This window comes from Micropterus salmoides, unplaced genomic scaffold, assembly GCF_014851395.1.
Source record: "Micropterus salmoides isolate LMB-PRFRI ecotype aquatic unplaced genomic scaffold, ASM1485139v1 Ms_hic_scaffold_14, whole genome shotgun sequence".
In the NCBI taxonomy this organism is placed as follows: Eukaryota; Metazoa; Chordata; class Actinopteri; order Centrarchiformes; family Centrarchidae; genus Micropterus; species Micropterus salmoides.
The window spans coordinates 23,153,180-23,172,459 of NW_024040485.1; the positions used below are offsets into that span (position 1 = coordinate 23,153,180).

The 19,280-nt window shown below is 41.1% G+C and overlaps 1 protein-coding gene across 3 annotated transcripts in view; it reads left to right on the plus strand.

Annotated features, from left to right (window-relative positions):
* Positions 1-19,280, plus strand: part of LOC119902383 (low-density lipoprotein receptor-related protein 8-like) — an 82,440-nt gene that overhangs the window by 36,894 nt on the left and 26,266 nt on the right. For all 3 annotated transcript variants that reach the window (XM_038718535.1, XM_038718534.1, XM_038718533.1), the window contains exons 4-6: positions 3,373-3,501; positions 14,661-15,050; positions 17,327-17,449. In XM_038718535.1, coding sequence (XP_038574463.1) covers positions 3,373-3,501; positions 14,661-15,050; positions 17,327-17,449 — 642 coding nt within the window. The remainder of the gene's footprint in view (positions 1-3,372; positions 3,502-14,660; positions 15,051-17,326; positions 17,450-19,280) is intronic.

Genomic DNA, 19,280 nt, shown 5'->3' on the forward strand with positions numbered 1-19,280 from the left:
ACCATAGCCTTTTAGCTGTGGTATTTGTAAAAGAGGGCCTGGGTTACTCAGTGATGATGAATGGTTAACATAATATGTTACTAACTGGAACTAGCTATACAGACAATTCAGGCCGTCACAATATGCTTAGTGCACAAATTCACATGGAAAAGCTGTCATGAACTGGCTATAGGATGAATCACCACTGTACAATATCTATTATAATTTTTATTAGCAATCAGAAGCAGCAAATAGTCAGACATTTATATGAACAGGCTGCAAATTATTACTTTGGGAACTCTATGCCATGCTGCAGTGTGGTGTTAGATTTGTTATGAAGCCACTGTTCATTATATCAGATCAGTTTAACCCATTTTTCAACTCCAGTGCTTATTAGGCCCCCCTATATCACAGTCTTACACCACATGCCTGGTGACAACTGACAAATTTAAGAGTTTCTACACTTCTTCATTGAAAGCCAAGTTTAGGCTAAAAGGCTGTCAGAAATAACAACATCAATCGCCATGATCAAATAAAAAAAACAAAAGCTATTACACCATTGCCCTGTGGAGATAAACACTACCTTAGGTCTGCAAAAGGTGATGAAGTCTAAACAGATCTCCTGCCAAAACGCCACAGTGGAGATGAATCCTCATTTTTCACCCTGATGGTAAACAACAGCAAGGCAGTCTGTTTGTCTGTGAGTAATTGGCATTTATTAGGTTGCCTCCTTCTCAAGAAAAAACCCATTATGTCTTTATAAAATCAGAGGTTTCGTCAATCAATAGCTGTCATAAGGAGCAGTGTGGTACCCCTACTTTGTCGTAGCAAAGTTTGGTTTCTTTGTTAGCATTTGGGAGGAACAGAGCTCACGCTTCATTAAAGAGTCATCAGTTAAAAGGACAGGACAGCTAGCCCTCCGCTTGGTGGATTCAGATTCTGCTCAAGTCTGCGCTCTGCCTGCCTTTCCTCCGTCATCTCTTGATTTTGCTTTAGGACAAGAATCTGAAAGGTCATGCAGCAGTTTATCTCTTCATCCATTCCTCTTTTATACAGTATCTTGCTCTTTGCTTGTCTCCCTTCTTAGGGAGCCTTTTGTCCCAGAAACTGTCCTCTGTATTTCTCTTTTCTCTTCTCCGCTCTCTCTTTTACCCTTACTTTCATTTGCTCTTTCTGTTTCTTGTTTTCTGTCAGGTCCTCGTTTAGTTTGAATTCATTCAGGCAGCTCTGTGATTTCCTCTTTCCACCCTCACTTCTTTCATCTCAGACATTTTTAAGAAATGTTTCCTGTATTTCCGCCCTGACCAGTATAATGGAAAATTTAGTATTGATGCAGGCAACATCAGAAACTGCCACATATCTTTTGCCTTGGTAATACACTTTCCAATCTCCCTTGCACATGAAACATAAAGAAATTAAATATCACTTTTATAACTTGTTGGTATATTTAAGTCACGAGTGAAATGAGCTGGCAGGTGGAAGAGGTTAACTTCACACCATATCACTCTGCTTATTTCTTACTATCCTGCTGTTTTACTTACTGCTTCAGTAAAAGCAGAACATTGTGCAATATTTTAGTATACAACTGTCAAGAATGTTGAGTGACAAAGCCTTTGTTCACTGACCTAACTCTATAATATTCAGCAAGCAGAATTGACATTGCAGTACAGAAGTGTACACCACTCCTTTACACTAGCTCTCTGTTGCTCCCTTTCATCCAGTTTGAGAGTCTGGTGCTGGCCGACAGCGCAGTGAATGGAATACATTCTGGTGTAGTGCGGTTAGGATGCATGCTATATCCTAGTTCAATTCCAGCTGGAATGCATGTTGAGCTGCTCTCTCGCAACCTACTATAGGTTCCCTTTTTGTATCTACACTGTCACTATAGCAAAATGCCAACAAAATTACCTTTAAAGATATGTTTGAGATAATTTAGAAATAGTGTATCTGCTTTTTATACTCTCAAATATTGGTAATGCCTTCAAACTCGGGGGGATGTGGTAGCAGATACACTTATCTTTTTACAAGGCAAATAAACATCATTATTCTGACTTGGAAGAAAAGGTTCTTTATGGTAGCATTGCACGTCATGCTTATTATATAAAATATTTTTATCACTGATACCACAGAATGTAAATTTTCACTGCAGTAAATTACATAAAACATAAAAAGGTAAAAAAAAAACCCAAACATTTAGACCCAGGAAAAAACATTGTAAATGGAAGATATAAAGCACACTTGTAATTTAAGCCTACTCTGTTATTCTCATGGAAGATATAACGTAAGTGATTTAATAATTAAAATCTTCTGCATATAAAAAGGAATTCAGTGTTTTGTTCTAACAGATGTATTTCCATAAACACATGAACAGATGTGCTTTATTTAGAAAGATGGTTGGGCACCATCTCCCTGTCGGGTCCAATTACCCACAATACAGTTTACCCCTAACATTGCAAGTGGCATCATCAGGTATGTGTGTTATAACCTCCAGTGGTATTTATTATGGAGCTTGCTCAACTGATTAAATTTAAACAAAAATAACATTAGATGAAAAATACGTCATTATATTGTATCATTTGAACACTACATGTGTTGACGCTAGTTAGCATGCAAAAAAGCTAATGCTACAGCCAAAATGAATAAACTGTGGCTGAAATAGGTAGCCTAATGGATAAATGGCAAAATAGATAAAAAATAAAGGATTAATTGGTTGAAATAGTTAGCTTAGAGTAATGGATAAATGGTTGAAACTTTTAGCTCCTGCAGAACATTGACAGTTCAATTGTATGAAAACATTTTTAACAATATCAGCTTTCATATAGATATAGTTAAATAGCATCTGGTTTAAAATAATTTTAAATTCAAATTAACAAATCTGAAACATGACGGGGTACTTGAGTTAATCAGGGCTGTGAGGGTACAAGTGGCAAAGAAGGTTGGGAACAATTGTTCTTAAATATAATCTGAAAATAAAAATTGCCATGTAGGCTGATTGTTTGATTTTTATTTTGGGGGGCTTAAGGCTGCACTGTAAGCAAAGATGTATAATTAACAACATGCTTCATATGAAATGCAATGTAATCTGGATCAAACCTACCCGGTGCCAACTACAGCAGATTGGCAGGAAAAGGAAGAGGGGGATACTGTTGTTCATCTGCTTTACAGCCAACTGTGCATTTGCTGTATTTCATGATCTTTCTGCATGTCTCTTTAGAGGTAGCCCAGACAGTAAAATCAATTGGCCAGAGTGGTGAAGTTTTGGATGAGTTTTAACTGCATCGTGGGAGCGATAAAAATCGAGTCCAGGAATGTCGTAGTTGTTTTTGTTGCTGCCTTTATGGGACCATAACACCACTGCAGTAATCTCCCTATCTCTTTTATCTTTGCCCACAGGCAAACAGACGTGCCCTCCAGAGAAATTTGACTGTGGGGGATCCACCAACAAGTGTGTCTCGTTGTCATGGAGATGTGATGGGGAGAAGGATTGCGAGAACGGGGCGGATGAGGAGGACTGCGCATCTGGTGAGTGTGTTGAAGTCGTCTGCCAGTTCTCTAAATACGTGAACCGTTGTTTCTGGGGTTTTTACTTGCCTAACCCTTGCATGCTAACTTTATTTCAAGAGGCTGTTGTAATTCAGTAGTGGCAATGACATATGTGTAGCAGTGAATGACTTGACGAGGCTCACAGTCATTAGAATAAGAAGAAGTCAGATTCCTTCCTTTTTTGTATTTTATGGGGTTTCATCCTTCGTGATCTCACTTAGCATCCAGAGGCTTGGGACATTAAAGCACAGCAGGGAACACTCTATATAATTAGAGGGATTTGAAGCGAGGTTTGAGTTTTAAGCCAGCTGCACTCGACAACAAAGTCCCCTTTGATGTGGAATGATTTATGGTGTGGAATATCAAATATTTGCAGCTTTCTTCTGATATCTGGAGGTTTCAGTCATCACATTTTGCACCTTGAGTCTTTAGCCTTTCCACTCCAGGGCCCTCAGAACCATCAAAAATGACAACGCCTCCTACCCAGCCAATCAGACAACTCAACCATGTGTTGCCCCCACCCCCCACCCCCTGCAGGGACTATCCTTGCCCTACTTCTGAGGTGCCGTGAAGAATTGGCTTCTTCTTTTCTCTCTCTCCCTTTCCTCTTCGCGTCAAGAAAAATTGATTGAGGCAACAGAGCTGTAGGGTGTGTGGTGTTCATACTTTGAAGATTGTACAAAATGGCACAGAGAAAGACAAAAAAAAATCTCCTTATTATCCTATATAAATGATGCTGTTTGTTTTTTCAGACATCTGTTCCCTGTCAGTTGTGTGTTTGTGTGTGTGGGCGCTGTGATTGTGACTGGCTGGTGTCTAAGCAATTTATGTTTATTTGTTATGAATACAAACCATTTTTATTTAGAGAGGACAACAAATCAATTTGGCATCAAATTAAAACATAAATCACAGAAATTGTCTTCTTGGATAGATATTTACCCTCTCCTCCTTGAAAGATACCTTTTAATTTGTCATGCAATAAAGATATTTTTCCCAGGTCAGCCAGCAAGTGGCCTGTCACTGACTCCCCATCTCCCCCTCCACACACTCATGCCAGAGCAAGCATTGACTTTAGATCTAATGCCTTCCAAGCTTAGATGGCTTTTCACTGCACTGTCCATTGAGACCCAGTCTTGCCTGTGCTAATCCTTTTTTCATTCTAATGTCTGTATTGATGCAGCAGTCTTAAGCCTCTCAGTAGTGACATGAGGGCAAGCAGCAAGCTGCCACCCACCCAGGCAAAGGCCAAAATCCCTTCAGAGGTAGCCATTGCCCAGCTTGACCAGGAGGGAGAAGTTGAGGCTGACACCAGTGCAGCACAGTGCTACATAACATTGCAATTTAGACCTATTATGTGCTGCTCAGGCCAGTTTATGTGAAGATTTATTAGGCTCAATGCCAGCCAGAAAGACAATGTCTAAATCAAGGGCAAGAAGCTTTTAAGTGTTACCTCAGTACAGATCAATCTGAAGTTACCAAGCATTGATTCTGCAGTGTTTTGTTTGTTTTCCAGCCCAGTGATCTGAGGAATGATGTTCATATTAGACATTTCTGCATTACATTTATGTCCAATACCAAGGCTCATCTCAATGCAGGCAGAAGTGTGATGTTTATAAAGCTCAATGAAAAAAGTGAGGTTAACCTCACCCCATATTTCCCACATTGTTTCTTATTAGAAGTTAACAAATGTTGTTTTTAATAACTAGGAGTTGCACTTTTTTAACGATGTGTTTAATGTCTAAAACTAACCAGACCTTACCTATAGTGCCATGCCTTGCAATTATGGGAATAAACCGTAGAAAAGCATTCATGGTGAATATTCAAATGTTTTACAGACTTGTCATATCAGCATTGTCAGTGGTGAGTGTGCTGTATAGTTACATATTGTAAGTAACACAAACCCTGTGTAAATACAAACTTAAAAGAAGTTATAATTCAAGGAATTAGAATTGGGCACGGATGATCTTTTCCTTGTGCATCAAAAACACTGCGTCACGTTTAACTACCACAGACTAAAGGCTTAGATCTTTCACATTTACAGTCATGAAGTGAGGCGAGGGAGAAGTGGTGAAAATTACCAATTGGTTTGAGTATGTCTCAGTATGTTGGTCCGTCGTGGGCTAGCTGTTGGCACAGGGGCAGCTGGAAAATTCACTTCAAAGCAGCATTAACTTGCCTGAGTGTTTGGGTTTAGTGGGAGAAGATGAATGAATTAAGATGTGTAAAATGATGCAGCCGCAGTCGCACAAGATCGAGAATAAAGCTATTTTATGAACAGTGAATGCAATCCAGTTTGTTCCTGCCAGCCAGCCAGAAAAGGGTCTGCTGCAAACTTTAGTGAGTCAGGCTGCAAATGTAGTTGCAAATCATCTTTGGGTGCAGTTAATTCAAAACAATGTTGAAAGGACTCCCCAGGTGTGAGAAAAAGAAACAAAAATGCTGATACAATGTCTTGTTCAAGATAAAACTCTGTGGCTCGGTCCTCTTTTCTCTTTACACCTCTTATGGGATTAACTGTGCAGGCTTCCATGTGGAGTGTAGGGGGGTGCTCATTCAGATGTGCTGTTTGGGTAGTCAGTGAGTGGTGCAAAGCCCCTCTCAAGAGATATGGGATCTGCATTGCCTAATTTTCCTACCTACCAAAACCAAAAAACTCCCAGGTATGCCCTGTTTTCCACAGCAATTGGCCAGGTGTGCACAGGTTTGAAAATGGGCATAGCTTTAAGCTCTGGTCTGTTGCATGCTTTCAAATGAGTTCAGGCTGACGCATAAATCATTTATTGGAGAGTTTTGGTGACCTGACATGCGGCAGGCCTGTGTGGACCTGCCAGGAAAAATCAAAACTAAGGTTATTCCCATGACTGTCACACCAAGTAATGCTCTGCGCCTTATGGCTTAAAAAAATCACCAGGAAATAGTTGGTAATTAGAAATATTAGTTGTCTCTGCGACTGGTCATAAAAAGTGAAGTTTGAATGTCATTACTTTTGTTTGACGAGGATCTGCTAAGTATTCATATGTTTCGTTTAGCTTTTGAACTCATAAACTCACAAAACCACCATCACGCAATTCTTTAGTTGATCCTGTTTCCGTTTACACCACAACCGTGTTTGTTTTGAATGACGGCGCTCATATCAGCCTAAACAAACCAACCAAACGGGAAATGCACCAGGTTTAGTTGGGGCTGCACTGAACTGATGAGATGTCAAAGCACCTTTAGCATGAGCCTGCTTTTTGTTATCTTTCACACTCACGCATGTTTAAGATTAATCCTGCTTACAGGGAGCAAAACATTCAAACTCACATCACACGTTTCCTTGTGTTTACCTGGATGTGAGTCGAGTTGAGCTGGAGCGTACCAAGTTCGCCCCAGCGCCCTCCTATTAGTAGAAATTTACAGAGTGCATAGCCCGCTGCAAACTTGAAAAAATAAATCTTACAGAGGCATCCTGCTAATTGAGTCATCCACATGTTGAATTATGTATTAAGTAGAATCTAGCGCTCACCAGAGGAAGCGTTCCCTGATCAACATTACATTAAGCAGCAGTTCTAGAAAGGCTCCGCAAAAAAGGTGAACTGTCTTCAACCCTCAGCGATGTGGAGATAAATGTGCACTTACTCACCGGGCTTCTCTCCTGAGTGCGCCTGTCTGCTGGGATCTACTGCAAGGCACTGAAGCTGATCTGGATTTGTGTATTTTTATGTGTGTTTGCACTGAAAGTTTGAGTTGACTGCCTGGCGTGTGCATATTCTATTTCTGTGTGGTTATATTTTGGCAGTTTTTCTTTATTCATATTTAACACTGCTTGGATAGTATGAGGCAAACAATTACTTCCTGCACTCCTCACAGCTGTCTCCCTGCCCCTGAAGTGAAACCGAACTAGCAGAAACAGTGCATCCCCATTGATGAAGCTTTTACACATTTTAATTCCATTGACAAAATTTCTGTCTAATTTAAATATTCTAATTTAGCTAAAAAGTGATTTTTCTGTCTCATCTCAGCACTCATTCTTACCCCCTTTGCCCTCCTCCATTGGCTCACTCCCCTCTTGTCCTCTGTTATCTTCCCTTGGTTGTTACTGTAGATGAGAGAGTTGTTTCTTTATAAAGGCTGTGTTTCCTCTGGATATGTGTGTGGCTTCACAGGAAAGGTCAGCCACGGAGCTATTTCCCTGGTGAGCTACTGTGGCCCATCTTAACAGGAAGTGTGAGTGTGCGTGTGTTACTACTACTCTCTATGCTTGTCTTCAGTGGATGGTTTGTGTGTATGTGTGTGTGGGTGTGTTCCAGTGACCTTGCTGCAGTGACTGTGGCTGCATTGGACCTGAGCTCTCTGAAGGTCAGATCTGAATTGTCCCTTCAGTTTAAATCTATGAATATCTATGAGAAAGCTGAGATTACATTAAGGTGCACAGACAGTGACTGATGTTCTCAGAGGTATTTGTGCATATGCAGAAAAAAAAATGTAAACAACAGTTTCGGCATGCTTACACAACCTGGATATCTTTCTTTTCATCTTTCTCCTTCTTTCCCTCTTCCCACGCTAAAGAAATTCTTTACCTTCATTCTGTCTTTCCTTCATGCACCTGCAATGCTTATATGACTACAACAACCAGTCATCTCTTTCCGCTACATCTGAGCTACTGTTTGCTGCTGGCAACAATCTCACATCAGTAAAGCGCAGAAAAAGCAAAGTGAGTTAAGCTGCCAGCTTCTGACTACCATGGCTAGAAAAGGTTCTCCTGCCCAAGAAAGGAAGACAAAAGTTTTGTTTGCCTTGAAAAGAATAAAGGTAGCCGTCCTGTCTGGAGAAAATAAAGTGAACTCTTTTGGTAATAAACAGTAAAAGTAAACTGAGAAATAGACCCCTTAATGCCGATTGTCGCAAATTTGCATCAAACCTCTTCCTGTCAGACTGCAGCTGAGATATCATATGTATTCCCCCAATGCCTGTTTGCGCATATTCAATATGTACCTGGGAACCTTTTGCAAGCACTGGTTTCTCGTTTATGCATGTTGTCGCTAATTTGCATCATACCTAATTTATTTTTTATTGTAAATAAATTCAGGCATCAGGGGGGTTGAGGGGTAGAAAAGTTGCTAGACCATCAGTAATTTCAGAAAGTTAGTTAATTTTAGCAGAGTAAACAGCACAGTCATTGTTTTACAACACCAATTAGATGTCTGCTGTGCCCCATGATTTGTGAGTTATTCATTTTTATTATGTGCAACATTAAAGCCAAAATTAAACTGAGTCAGTCGTTTGTCAGTTTCCTAATATTTTCATCTTGATGCTAAAGGAAAGATCTCTGTATTTGGTTGTAAAAATATGTTTTAGTGATAGCCTGTTCAAATTGTGTTGATGGACTTTGATATAAAGCCAATGAAGTTATCATATGAATTAATTAATTCACACATTTAGCAAGAGTTGCCAGCTATGCAGGCGGCTCTCTGAGGCTTTACTTTGAGCGAAATGCTAACTTGGTGTTTAGTATGTTATTTTCCTGCTTTTGTTCAAGCAGCCATACCAAATTATGTAATACATTTGAAAATTCAACTCACTGAATGAAATATTTGGTCCCTCTGCAATTTATTTATCATTTAAAACCCACTGACTTGTACAAAATTTTACGCAGGCAGTCCGTGGGCTCAAAGTTGCTCAAAAGTCTTGAAATTAATTTACTCAGTACCCCTTCTGGAAAACAAAGTCTCTCTCCAGTGTAGACAGGTCACTACTCATGTACATTGCTAATGGTCTGCCCCCTGTGTAATAATGTACATGTCTATTGAATCCCCTTAATTATTTAGTACCAATTAAATATGGAGTTAAGTTAGCATAAAAAGGACAGTATGTCTATGAAGATTCTCAGTCATCCAGGTCATAGTTTTCCAACGAAGGTTAAAGTCAAGGGCAACTGGACTTGGTTGAAGATACTGGAAGACGTTTCGTCCCTCATCCAAAGGACTTCTTCATATCCTGTCTTGTACATTGCTCACAATGTGCTTACTCGTACAAAAATACAAAATCACAATAATAAAAATCAAACAGACATCAGACATTACATTAACATTAATTCATTTATCTGACAGACAGACTTCAGTGTAGACCAAATAAATATACACACTATGAACAAAAACAATGTAGACATATTGACAAATAGTGCAGTGAGCAGAGTGCAAAGGACGCAGGAGTATGTACATGTCGGAGGTGGATGTGATATACAGGTACATATACATGCATGCATGTACACATGTACACAGTGCAATGAAGCATAGTGCAAAGGATGCTGGAATAAATAAGTATAAGTATTTTGTGCAGGAGTAATGACTTGAGGTAGGTGGATTAGGTATACAGTATCTACAATATGAAAATATAACAGTATAAACAGCACTGAAATAGAGAATGGTGAATAAATAATAAGTGTTAGCTAGTAAACAGGTGCTGATTAGAGACAGAGTTACTGGGTTGTTGCACAGGAATTGTTCCTGACACCGTGAGTCAGAAATCAGCTGTTCAGAGTGATGGCTTGTGGGAAGAAACTGTTCCTAAGTCTGTTGGTTTTGGCGTACAGTGCTCTGTAGCGCCTACCAGAGGGGAGAAGCTGGAACAGGTTGTGTCCGGGTTGAGATGGATCTGCAGTGATGTTCCTGGCCGTTTCCTGACTCTGGAAATGTATAAGTCCTGAATGGAGGGCAGGTTGGCACCGATGACCTTTTCTGCAGACCTGACTGTCTGTTGTAGTCTGTCCTGGCACAGGAAGTACATCCTCTGCTGGGCCTTCTTGATGATGGTGTCCGTGTTGGGCTCCCACTTCAGGTCCTGGGAAATAGTGGATCCCAGAAACCTGAAGGATTCCACAGCAGACACAGGGCTGTTAAGTATGGTGATGGGGGGCAGAGTGGGGGGGCTCCTACTGAAGTCCACGACCATCACCACAGTTTTGAATGTGTTAAGCTCCAGGTTGTTCTGGCCGCACCAGAGAGCCAGCTGATCAACCTCCCGTCTGTAGACTGACTCATCACCGTCCCGGATGAGGCCGATGACCGTTATGTCGTCAACAAACTTCAGGTGTCTGACAGATTGGTCTCTTGAGGTACAGTCGTTGGTGTAGATGGAGAAGAGCAGGGGGGAAAGCAAAACCCTGGGGGGCGCCAATGCTAATAGTCCGGGTGCTAGATGTGATGTTCCCCAGCCTCACCTGCTGACTTGTGTCAGTCAGGAAGTTTGCAATCCACTGACAGGTGGAGGCTGGCACAGTGAGCTGGGTGAGTTTGGTGCTGAGGATGTCCGGAATGATGGTGTTGAACGCCGAGCTGAAGTCCATGAACAGGATCCTTGCATATGTCCCTGGAGAGTCGAGGTGTTGCAGGATGTAATGCAGTCCCAAGATGACTGCATCATCCACAGACTATCAACAGACATTAGTCCTTCAGGTGGGCCAACACCAGTCTTTCAAAGGACTTCATGACTACAGACCTGTAGTTGATGAGTGTCCGTAGGCTTCTCCACACTGACGCAGGGTCGTTGGCTGCAAAGCTGTTATTTAGCTTTTCAGCGTAACATCTCTTTGCTGCTTTGACCTCCTTAGTCAGACTGTTCCTGGCCTGGTTGTACAGGACTCTGTTCCTACTTCTGAAGGCCTCCTCCTTGGTCTGACGAAGCTGCATGAGTTTCTCAGTGAACCAGGGTTTTTGGTAGTTGTATGTGCCTCACTAACACAGGCCTGAGGTGGAATGTAAACAACCAGGACAAACGAGGAAAACTCCCGCGGTGAATAAAACGGTTTACAGTTTATGAATAATGTCTCTAACTGAGGGCTGCATGATTTTTCCAACACTGTGACATCTGTGCACCAACCTTTGTTTATATAGAAACAGAGTACGCCCCCCCTTGTTTTTCCTGTGAGCTCCCTTTCACGATCCGCTCGGATGAGACAGAGGGCGGCAGATCTGCAGAAGTCCGAGTTAGTACTGTTGAGGGGAAGCAGTTCGTCCATTTTGTTGGCTAGAGGGGAGTGTCTGCGAAAACCCCGCTGTCTCAGTTTATGCAGCGCACCTGCTCGTTTTCCCCTGCGCTATTTCCGAAGGATCACAAACAGAGCTGCTGCTCCTCCAACTAATAACTCTAGGAAAGTCCCTGGTTCGTTATAGAGTTGTGGAATAGTATGAGCAGTTGAAAGTCCAATATTTAAGAGCTCTTAGTCTTACATGCCATTCCTCTTGGCGCCATCTTGAATGTGTTGTAACTTGAAATTTAAACTAACTTAAGTACACAAATTCATGTAAATTAAACCATGCAGAGTCAAAAGCTTGACCTAGATGGCAGTTTTGTTACTCTAAACAGGGCTAGTTAGCTTTTAGTACATTTAGCTATGGCCTCATTTATGGGCTACATCAACTCAGTTACTAAGATGTTGAAGCACTACTTTTTTTTCAATAGCAGGACACAGGCAGGAAAAAAGTGGGAAAATTAGCTCAAGTTTTAGGGCTAGCTTCAGTTACTGAGTTTTGACTCTCTAGGCCAGTATTGACCTTATTCCTTACTTCATGAAAATGTTTCTATGCAGAAAGGAAAAGTTTGTTCTGTAACGTTACCAGTCCACCTCAGAAAGCAAACCTCAAGGCTTCAGAAGACCTCTCTCTCTCTCTTTTTCTCTCTCTCTCAGGTTTCTCTATTTATGTCTGGCCAAAAGTATTCAGGCTGTGAAGAGTCAGGGTTCCCACTGTGACCCTGTAGCAGCGCAGAGGCCAGCACAGGGATTTGATATTTTCACAAACCACAGGGAGTTCAGCTTCAACACTGCTGCCTTTGGCTGTTAAGATTGCTTACAGGAAGGGATTGCTGTTTTAAAACATTTTACAGAGAAAGAGCACTTTGTAGCGTGGTAGCAGATTGTGAGTGACCTGCAGGAGAAAGCGCACATCTCCCAAAGATCAAGAAATTGGTTTGGTCTTCAGAGTCCAGATTTTCTGTGCATAAACATTTTTACTGTTACGGAGAATAAACCCATTTGAAATGTTCTAAATAGAAATTAATCAGCATTTAACCATCAGTTAAAATAATGATAAGCTGAGTAGTTGTACTCGGTTGGCTGTTTAAACACTAGAACCGCCAATGGGTCAAATTTACCCGCGGCTATTTTTCAAACTGTAACTTTGTTTCAATATAATATTCAAGTTCCCCAGTCTTTGACTTTACCTAAAAGTGTGTTATAGAGCAACCCCTATTGTTAAAAAATGTTTAGATAAAGCCAGGTTTTAGAAATTGGCATTTATATCTATAAGCGCCAGCGGGGAGCGCTGTTCATTTCACGCATTTTAATCTTGATAAACATTCTATGTTGCTATTGAAAATGCCTTTTCTACTACTGGTATTGGACTTGCTCAGCACAGTGAGTGAAGGAGAGTCTGACAGCAGGAGCTGAGCAATGTGTCCTGGGTTGATTCTGCATCAACGGGTCATTAGGCTATCTGACAGTGATCCACTTGCATGAAGTAAACTTGCATAAGAGCTGCATAAGCAATGCTTAGATTTTGTGTAGGCTACATAAATATCAAAACTAATGTTGCAGTAGCCTAGTTTTTTCATGTGATAGAGGTGTGTTTTGCGGTCCCTTCATGAGAGCGTGCGGCTCCCTGGTGTGCTTTTAGACCTGCGTAGGCTATAGTTTTATTTAGTATTAGTTAGCACAGGAGCCAACAGAGCGTGTCAGCCACCGTAGCTTCTCCTGCTTGCTGCGACAGTGCATTCATGTGGTGTCCGAATAATCAGTATTTTTTCCTCCTTAAATATTTATTGCAAAAGAGGGAAAAGGTGTAAATGGGGCATAAAGAAGTACACAGAACTTTTGACTTGTGCAAAATTACATATTGTATATACATATTTTGCAAACATGTAATTTGTAATATGGTTTGCCATCCATGTAGAGTGAACTAGATGTCTGTGTGTTGTTTAATCCAACAAATCTTTGTAGTAGCATCCATGTTAATTCCACATTCTGATGTAAGAGCACACAAACACACACTGAAGTCAGAAGAACGACTCCACAGCTCGGGGAATTGGACCATCCGAGGATCATGTTCATGCACTGTGAACCGCTCACCACTACATGCCACTAAAACCTACACACTGGACCTTTAATTAGTTCAAATGGACAAGAAAAGCCTGCGATGGACTGGTGACCTGTCCAGGGTGTAGGTACCGCACCTTTCGCCCAATGTCAGCTGGGATATGCTCCAGCCCCCCGCGACCCTGTACGCAGGATAAGCGATTAACGATGGATGGATGAATGGATGGATGGATGGACAAGAAAAGCTGGAGGGAATGTTTGTAGGTGTTGTGTTTTTTCCATGCCCTTTATATTAGGACTTTTAGATTAGTCCCTAGGTAGCCCATAAAAACTCCTTCCATTTTTCTTCTTCCATGTCACTGTGACCGTTTTTTTTTTTTGCATTTGTAAGGCTGAATTTCATATAATATCAACTGTAACCTAGTATACAGAAAACCAACTTTTTCTTGTATTGTGGAGCCATAGACTACAGAAAGATGGCCAAGGGAGCAAACAAGAAAAAAACAAACACACTCGAAAAAGAGAGATCTTTTGAGAGAAGAGAAAGTAAAGAGATCCGTCACAGAGACCTGAAACGGACTGGCAGAGAGAGCTCTATTATCTTTCACTCCAAAGGAGAGGAAGCCTCTTACCTTCTTCTTGTGAGAATCACCATCATCCCCTCTCCTCCTGTCCAGCACTCTTTCTGTCTCTTCAGTCAGTTATGATAGGCCTACTGATATTTGACTTTCAGCCTATATACCTGAGAAACTATTTCTGTCAATGTGTCCCTATATTTGAAGCTAATTTAAGCCAGTAAGTTTCTCACCTCCGGTTTTACATTTCTCATCTACCCATTGCTGTAGTCATTGTTGAATCTTTTATTCCCTGCGCTGTGAGCAAAACCTGAAACATTGGTGTGCATTTCATTTTACAGATCAGGCCTTTAAACATATTCATTACACTTTTTTAGCAGTTAAGGGTCAAAATTGTAAATTCAAAAATGTACAACTTTAATGTTGGTAGTTAGACAGAAGATGCAGGCGTTCATTTGCTCTTTGAAAATGTCCTTTCTGCTTGTCCTCCATAGATGCCAAAGCCTGCCCCACCGGTGAGTTCATGTGCGCCAACCGCAAGTGCTTGGCCATCGTCTACGTGTGTGACGGTGACGACGACTGTGGAGACGGTAGCGATGAGCTCAAGTGCGCCTCCCCTCTGACCTGCGGGCCCAACCATCTCCGCTGTAACACCTCGGAGTGTGTGCCGCTCATGTGGAGCTGCGACGGAGACCCCGACTGCTCCGACAGTTCGGACGAGGGGCCGGAGCGCTGCGGCGGCGACGGGGTCCCGTATCTGCCTAATCGCCGGGCAAACTGCACTGCGGGGGAGTTCCGATGTGCCAACGGCGAGTGCGTGCGGCTGACATGGAAGTGTGATGGAGATCCAGACTGCAAGGACAAGTCTGATGAGTCTGACTGTCGTGAGTTTCTCTCTGTGTCTTTTTCTTTACATCTTCCTATACTGTACTCTCTTATGCACCTTTTTTCTTTCTCCTTTACCTTGCGAGATCTTATACATTCTCATTTTCTTTCTATTATGTATTTGATGCAGTACAATGATGCTTTGTCTGAAAGGGTTTCTGTACTATAGAGAGGGATGGTTTCAGTACAACACAAAATGCTATGGTTCTCTGAGCTGTGTCCCATTTCAATATTACAATTCTAAGCAGGTTTTGAGTATGTAGCCTCAAAGGAAATATATACCCAAAAAGGTCAGTGTGCATACTAAAAATGCTTGTTTTGAGTGCGCTGTTTATGTGCCTACAATGCAATGCACAAAGGAAATGGAGGAGCTATGTAGTTCTGCAAAACAATAAATCAGTTAGCAGATAATGGTAAAACAGCTTGAGTAAATAAACAAATGGTATATTACGTTGATATCTTGTATACTAACTTCAAAGAGAAAGTAGCTATAGGCTACCATGATATTGAAGAACCAAAAACAAGCCGCCTCACGCCGAGATGACTTTAGTGTGATTTATTGTGAACAACGCAAATATGGCTTCTTCAGGTTCACTGAGTAGCTTGGTTTTGATTTTTCATTGCTAAATCCTGCAATCTACCAGCACCTGACTGCTGTTGCTGTGCATGGGGAATGTGTTTTTTTTATAGTATACTATGACAGTATTAGTATATCATACATTCTGGTAAACAGTACATTTCTCCAGATCGAGGCTGCTTGTAGAACCTTGAACATAACCTTCTGTTCTTGTTTGCAATTTGCGGTTTTGTTAAATTTGGAGTCGTTTTATTTTATCTCTATATGGATGGTAAGCTCATATATCTTTTTGCTTTGAGACTAGAGAGTGGAAAAAATCTTAACAAACAATATTTCCGTCCTCTTCTGAGGTGTTACTTTGTCATTTAGCACATTTCCACTCTGCTGGGAGTTGGAGAATGTTATTTTTCTTCCTAAATGCATCTGGTAAAGAATACGTTTCTGTTGATAAACATGGTGTGACGATGGAGCCTTGTGATAAAACAGGTTTGCCTATTAGATGGTCATGGATGGGGGAGCCCTAAGGCTCTTGTCTCCCTAAGCCAGAGTGTGAAGCCCAGATAGTCTCACTTTTCCTTATCAAGATGTGTGGTGCACACATCAAACCCACATCCCACACTCTGTGGTGTCATATAAGCAGCACTTACAAGAGATTGATGTTTTGTTAACCAACTGGATCCCTGCATTCAGAGAGGAAACTGGAGACACGTTAGAGGCACAGCCTCATATTTGTCCTGAGGTTACTATATCCTTTAACTAGACAAATGCTATTGTTGGAAAGGCTGTTGACTGTTGCCCACACATACTTCATCTCAACACCTATAAGCTTCAGTGGAAGCTATACTGCGCTGTTGTGTTAGGATAAAGTTAGAAAAGAAGAATTAACTGTATCTAAGCATCCAGTGTGTTCTTTTCAATGCTCCAAGGTGAACATCACTATTACATAGTTATTGTGATTCCTCAGTATATTTCCGACATTGCTGCTGGTCTGTTCTTATGAATATACAGTGTGTGCATGTGTCTGTTTGCAACAGTAGGTTATTGGCCAATCAGATCTCTAGATTAATCTCCCAGATACAGAGAAACACTGTATAAAGAGTTTGCTCCCAAGGTCATGTGTTTTTATGTGTGTGCACATGCATGTCCAGGCTTCAATGGCCCTGTCTCCAATATGTTCCCTCTGTTCTGCTCGTCTTGTGATAACACTAAATCATCTCCCCCTCAGTCATGTATATTGCTTTTAGTGTGGTTTAGAGAGGAATTATATGAGCATACTGGGCCCCGTTGATGAAAACCTTGTCTGTGCTTGGGATATTAATGAAATTTGGTGTGGCTTCATGCAGCCTCCATCTTTGCGTTACTATATTGAAAATCATTCATCACACACCCTCAGGCTGCTTGCCTCTGTTGTAGGCAGCACCTAGCACAGGCTGTGAATGGATAGAAGTACAATACTAAATGTTATTGCATAACATTTTTGATTTCATGCAGGCTTCTACAAAAGATTTTTTTAAATAAGTTTATGGGCATGTCTTGCCTTTATTAGACAGGTGATGGTAGAGAGACTTGTGAAAAACCGATAGCGTGAAATGCTACAAAAAGTTTCTGCCCCAGGATGTTGCGTTCTTCTTGAACGGATTAAAGGGGGTTTACAAGTCCAATTTCGTGTGTTTATGTGTGTGTGCGCGCCTCTTACAGCCCTGTTGACGTGTCGTCCCGATGAGTTCCAGTGCGGTGATGGTTCCTGCATCCACGGCACCAAGCAGTGTAACAAGGTCCATGACTGTCCTGACCACAGTGATGAATCTGGCTGTGTCAACGGTGGGTACGCCTGTCATGGCTGTCTGCATGTCTGGCTGCCAGAATATGTCCTCCTCTCTGCCTGTTCACCTGTCTTCTTCTTTTGTGCACGTGTCCTGTTTCTTAGTATTTGTATTTGATTCAGTGTGTCTCTCCCTTGTGCACAAGACTGCATTTGTGAGTTTGAAATGGCCAGTGACGACTTTGTGGCTACAGGAACTGTGTGATCTGTATAATATGGTTGACCAAAGCCTCCCAGCTGTAGAACTATTATGTAAGATGAAAGTAACATTGATATTATAGCACATGCTACAGCCCTAACACAAATGATGAATTGCAAAGATAGCACCTTAAAGTTGCAATCCTTAAGATTTCAGCCCTGGTTGATTAGGTGTCACCCATGGTTACTTGTGGTATCATCAAGTGCAGTTTACTCCAGTAATACAGCTAACAATCCTTGAGCAGCTACTTTGTCAGAAATGAAACAAAAGAGCAACTGGTGTTCATGTTTGCAGAGTGTCTAAACTGACTTGATTTAATAAAGAAATCTGTCAGAAATATAATACTACCACGATCTGATTTCATGCTATGTATGGTGAGAGTTTTTCCCACACAACAAATAGCACAGCACGGTAAAAGTTGTTGGTTGTGTGCAGCCGGTTACCTGCAACTCTTCATCTAACAGCTTACTGTGGCTACACCTTCTTGTTCCATTACTCCTTTCAGTAATTAAAACACTTCTGCTGAAGGGCTTAACAATTATTCAAAATATTAAGGAAATCGCAATGAAGCCAAATGCACTATCCAGGAGCTGCAATTTATTGATAAAAGCAAAATGTGTCACAACATACCATTATAAATGAAGCATTGTGTCCAAAAATGAGCATTCCCACTAAAACTGTGAATCATGTGGCAATTGCAACATCTCTCAAAATAATTGCAATCTGATTTTGTTTTTTTCATTCAGCCCTAATGTGCTGTGCTGTTATTAAATGCACTTTTGATGCCAGTGGAACACTTCTAATGTGAAGCAACAGCAGTAGGATGTGTTTCATTAACAGTAACTTAATACAGTTTTGATACTGTGTAGGGCTGAACGATTTTGGAAAATAATCGCGATTTTTTTTAACCAAAATTGCAATTGCGATTTAATATGTGATACATTTTTAAGGTCTTTACCTTCTGTATTATTCAAAAATATTAGATAGATAGAACATATACTGTTCTTTTTTGTGGGTCAGGCCTGTATGATGAATCAGGTAGAATTATTATTATGAGCAATGGTAGAGAAGATATATCAAATTATAATAATAATATGATATAATATCATTAGGTCGGCCTACCTACAGACCACAAGAAAAACTAACTCACCACAGTGTGTTATACAGTAAGTGCTCAATACAAAACCCACAGTTCAACCACCAATTAATGAGTCCTTATCTCAGTTCAAATCTCCTAGGAGTCCATGTTTCTGTATCACAGTAAACAAACAAAAAATACTCAGTTTGAGGTTTAATTCAAAAGTTGGCCAATGAAAATAAAACCAAGTGTCGCCTCTCTTGTTTAATAGACAAGCTTAGTAATTCTCCTACAATAACGGAGTTCCCCTCCCCCGCAGCCTGCGATGCTGGTAAGCAGCACAGATATTTCCTGAGCTGACTGGTGGCTTTGTGTGTGACGCAGGTGCCGATCGCCACAATATGCTTACTTTACTACACGTGTCTTTCTGTTGTGCGTTTTTCCTGTCCGCCAAAGCCACAGATGGCCCGACGATTTCACCCACCACCGCGTTACCCACGGGTGGCGGGTGTTACTTTCATTCCCTGTGTGACACTAAAGTTTATGTAGTGTC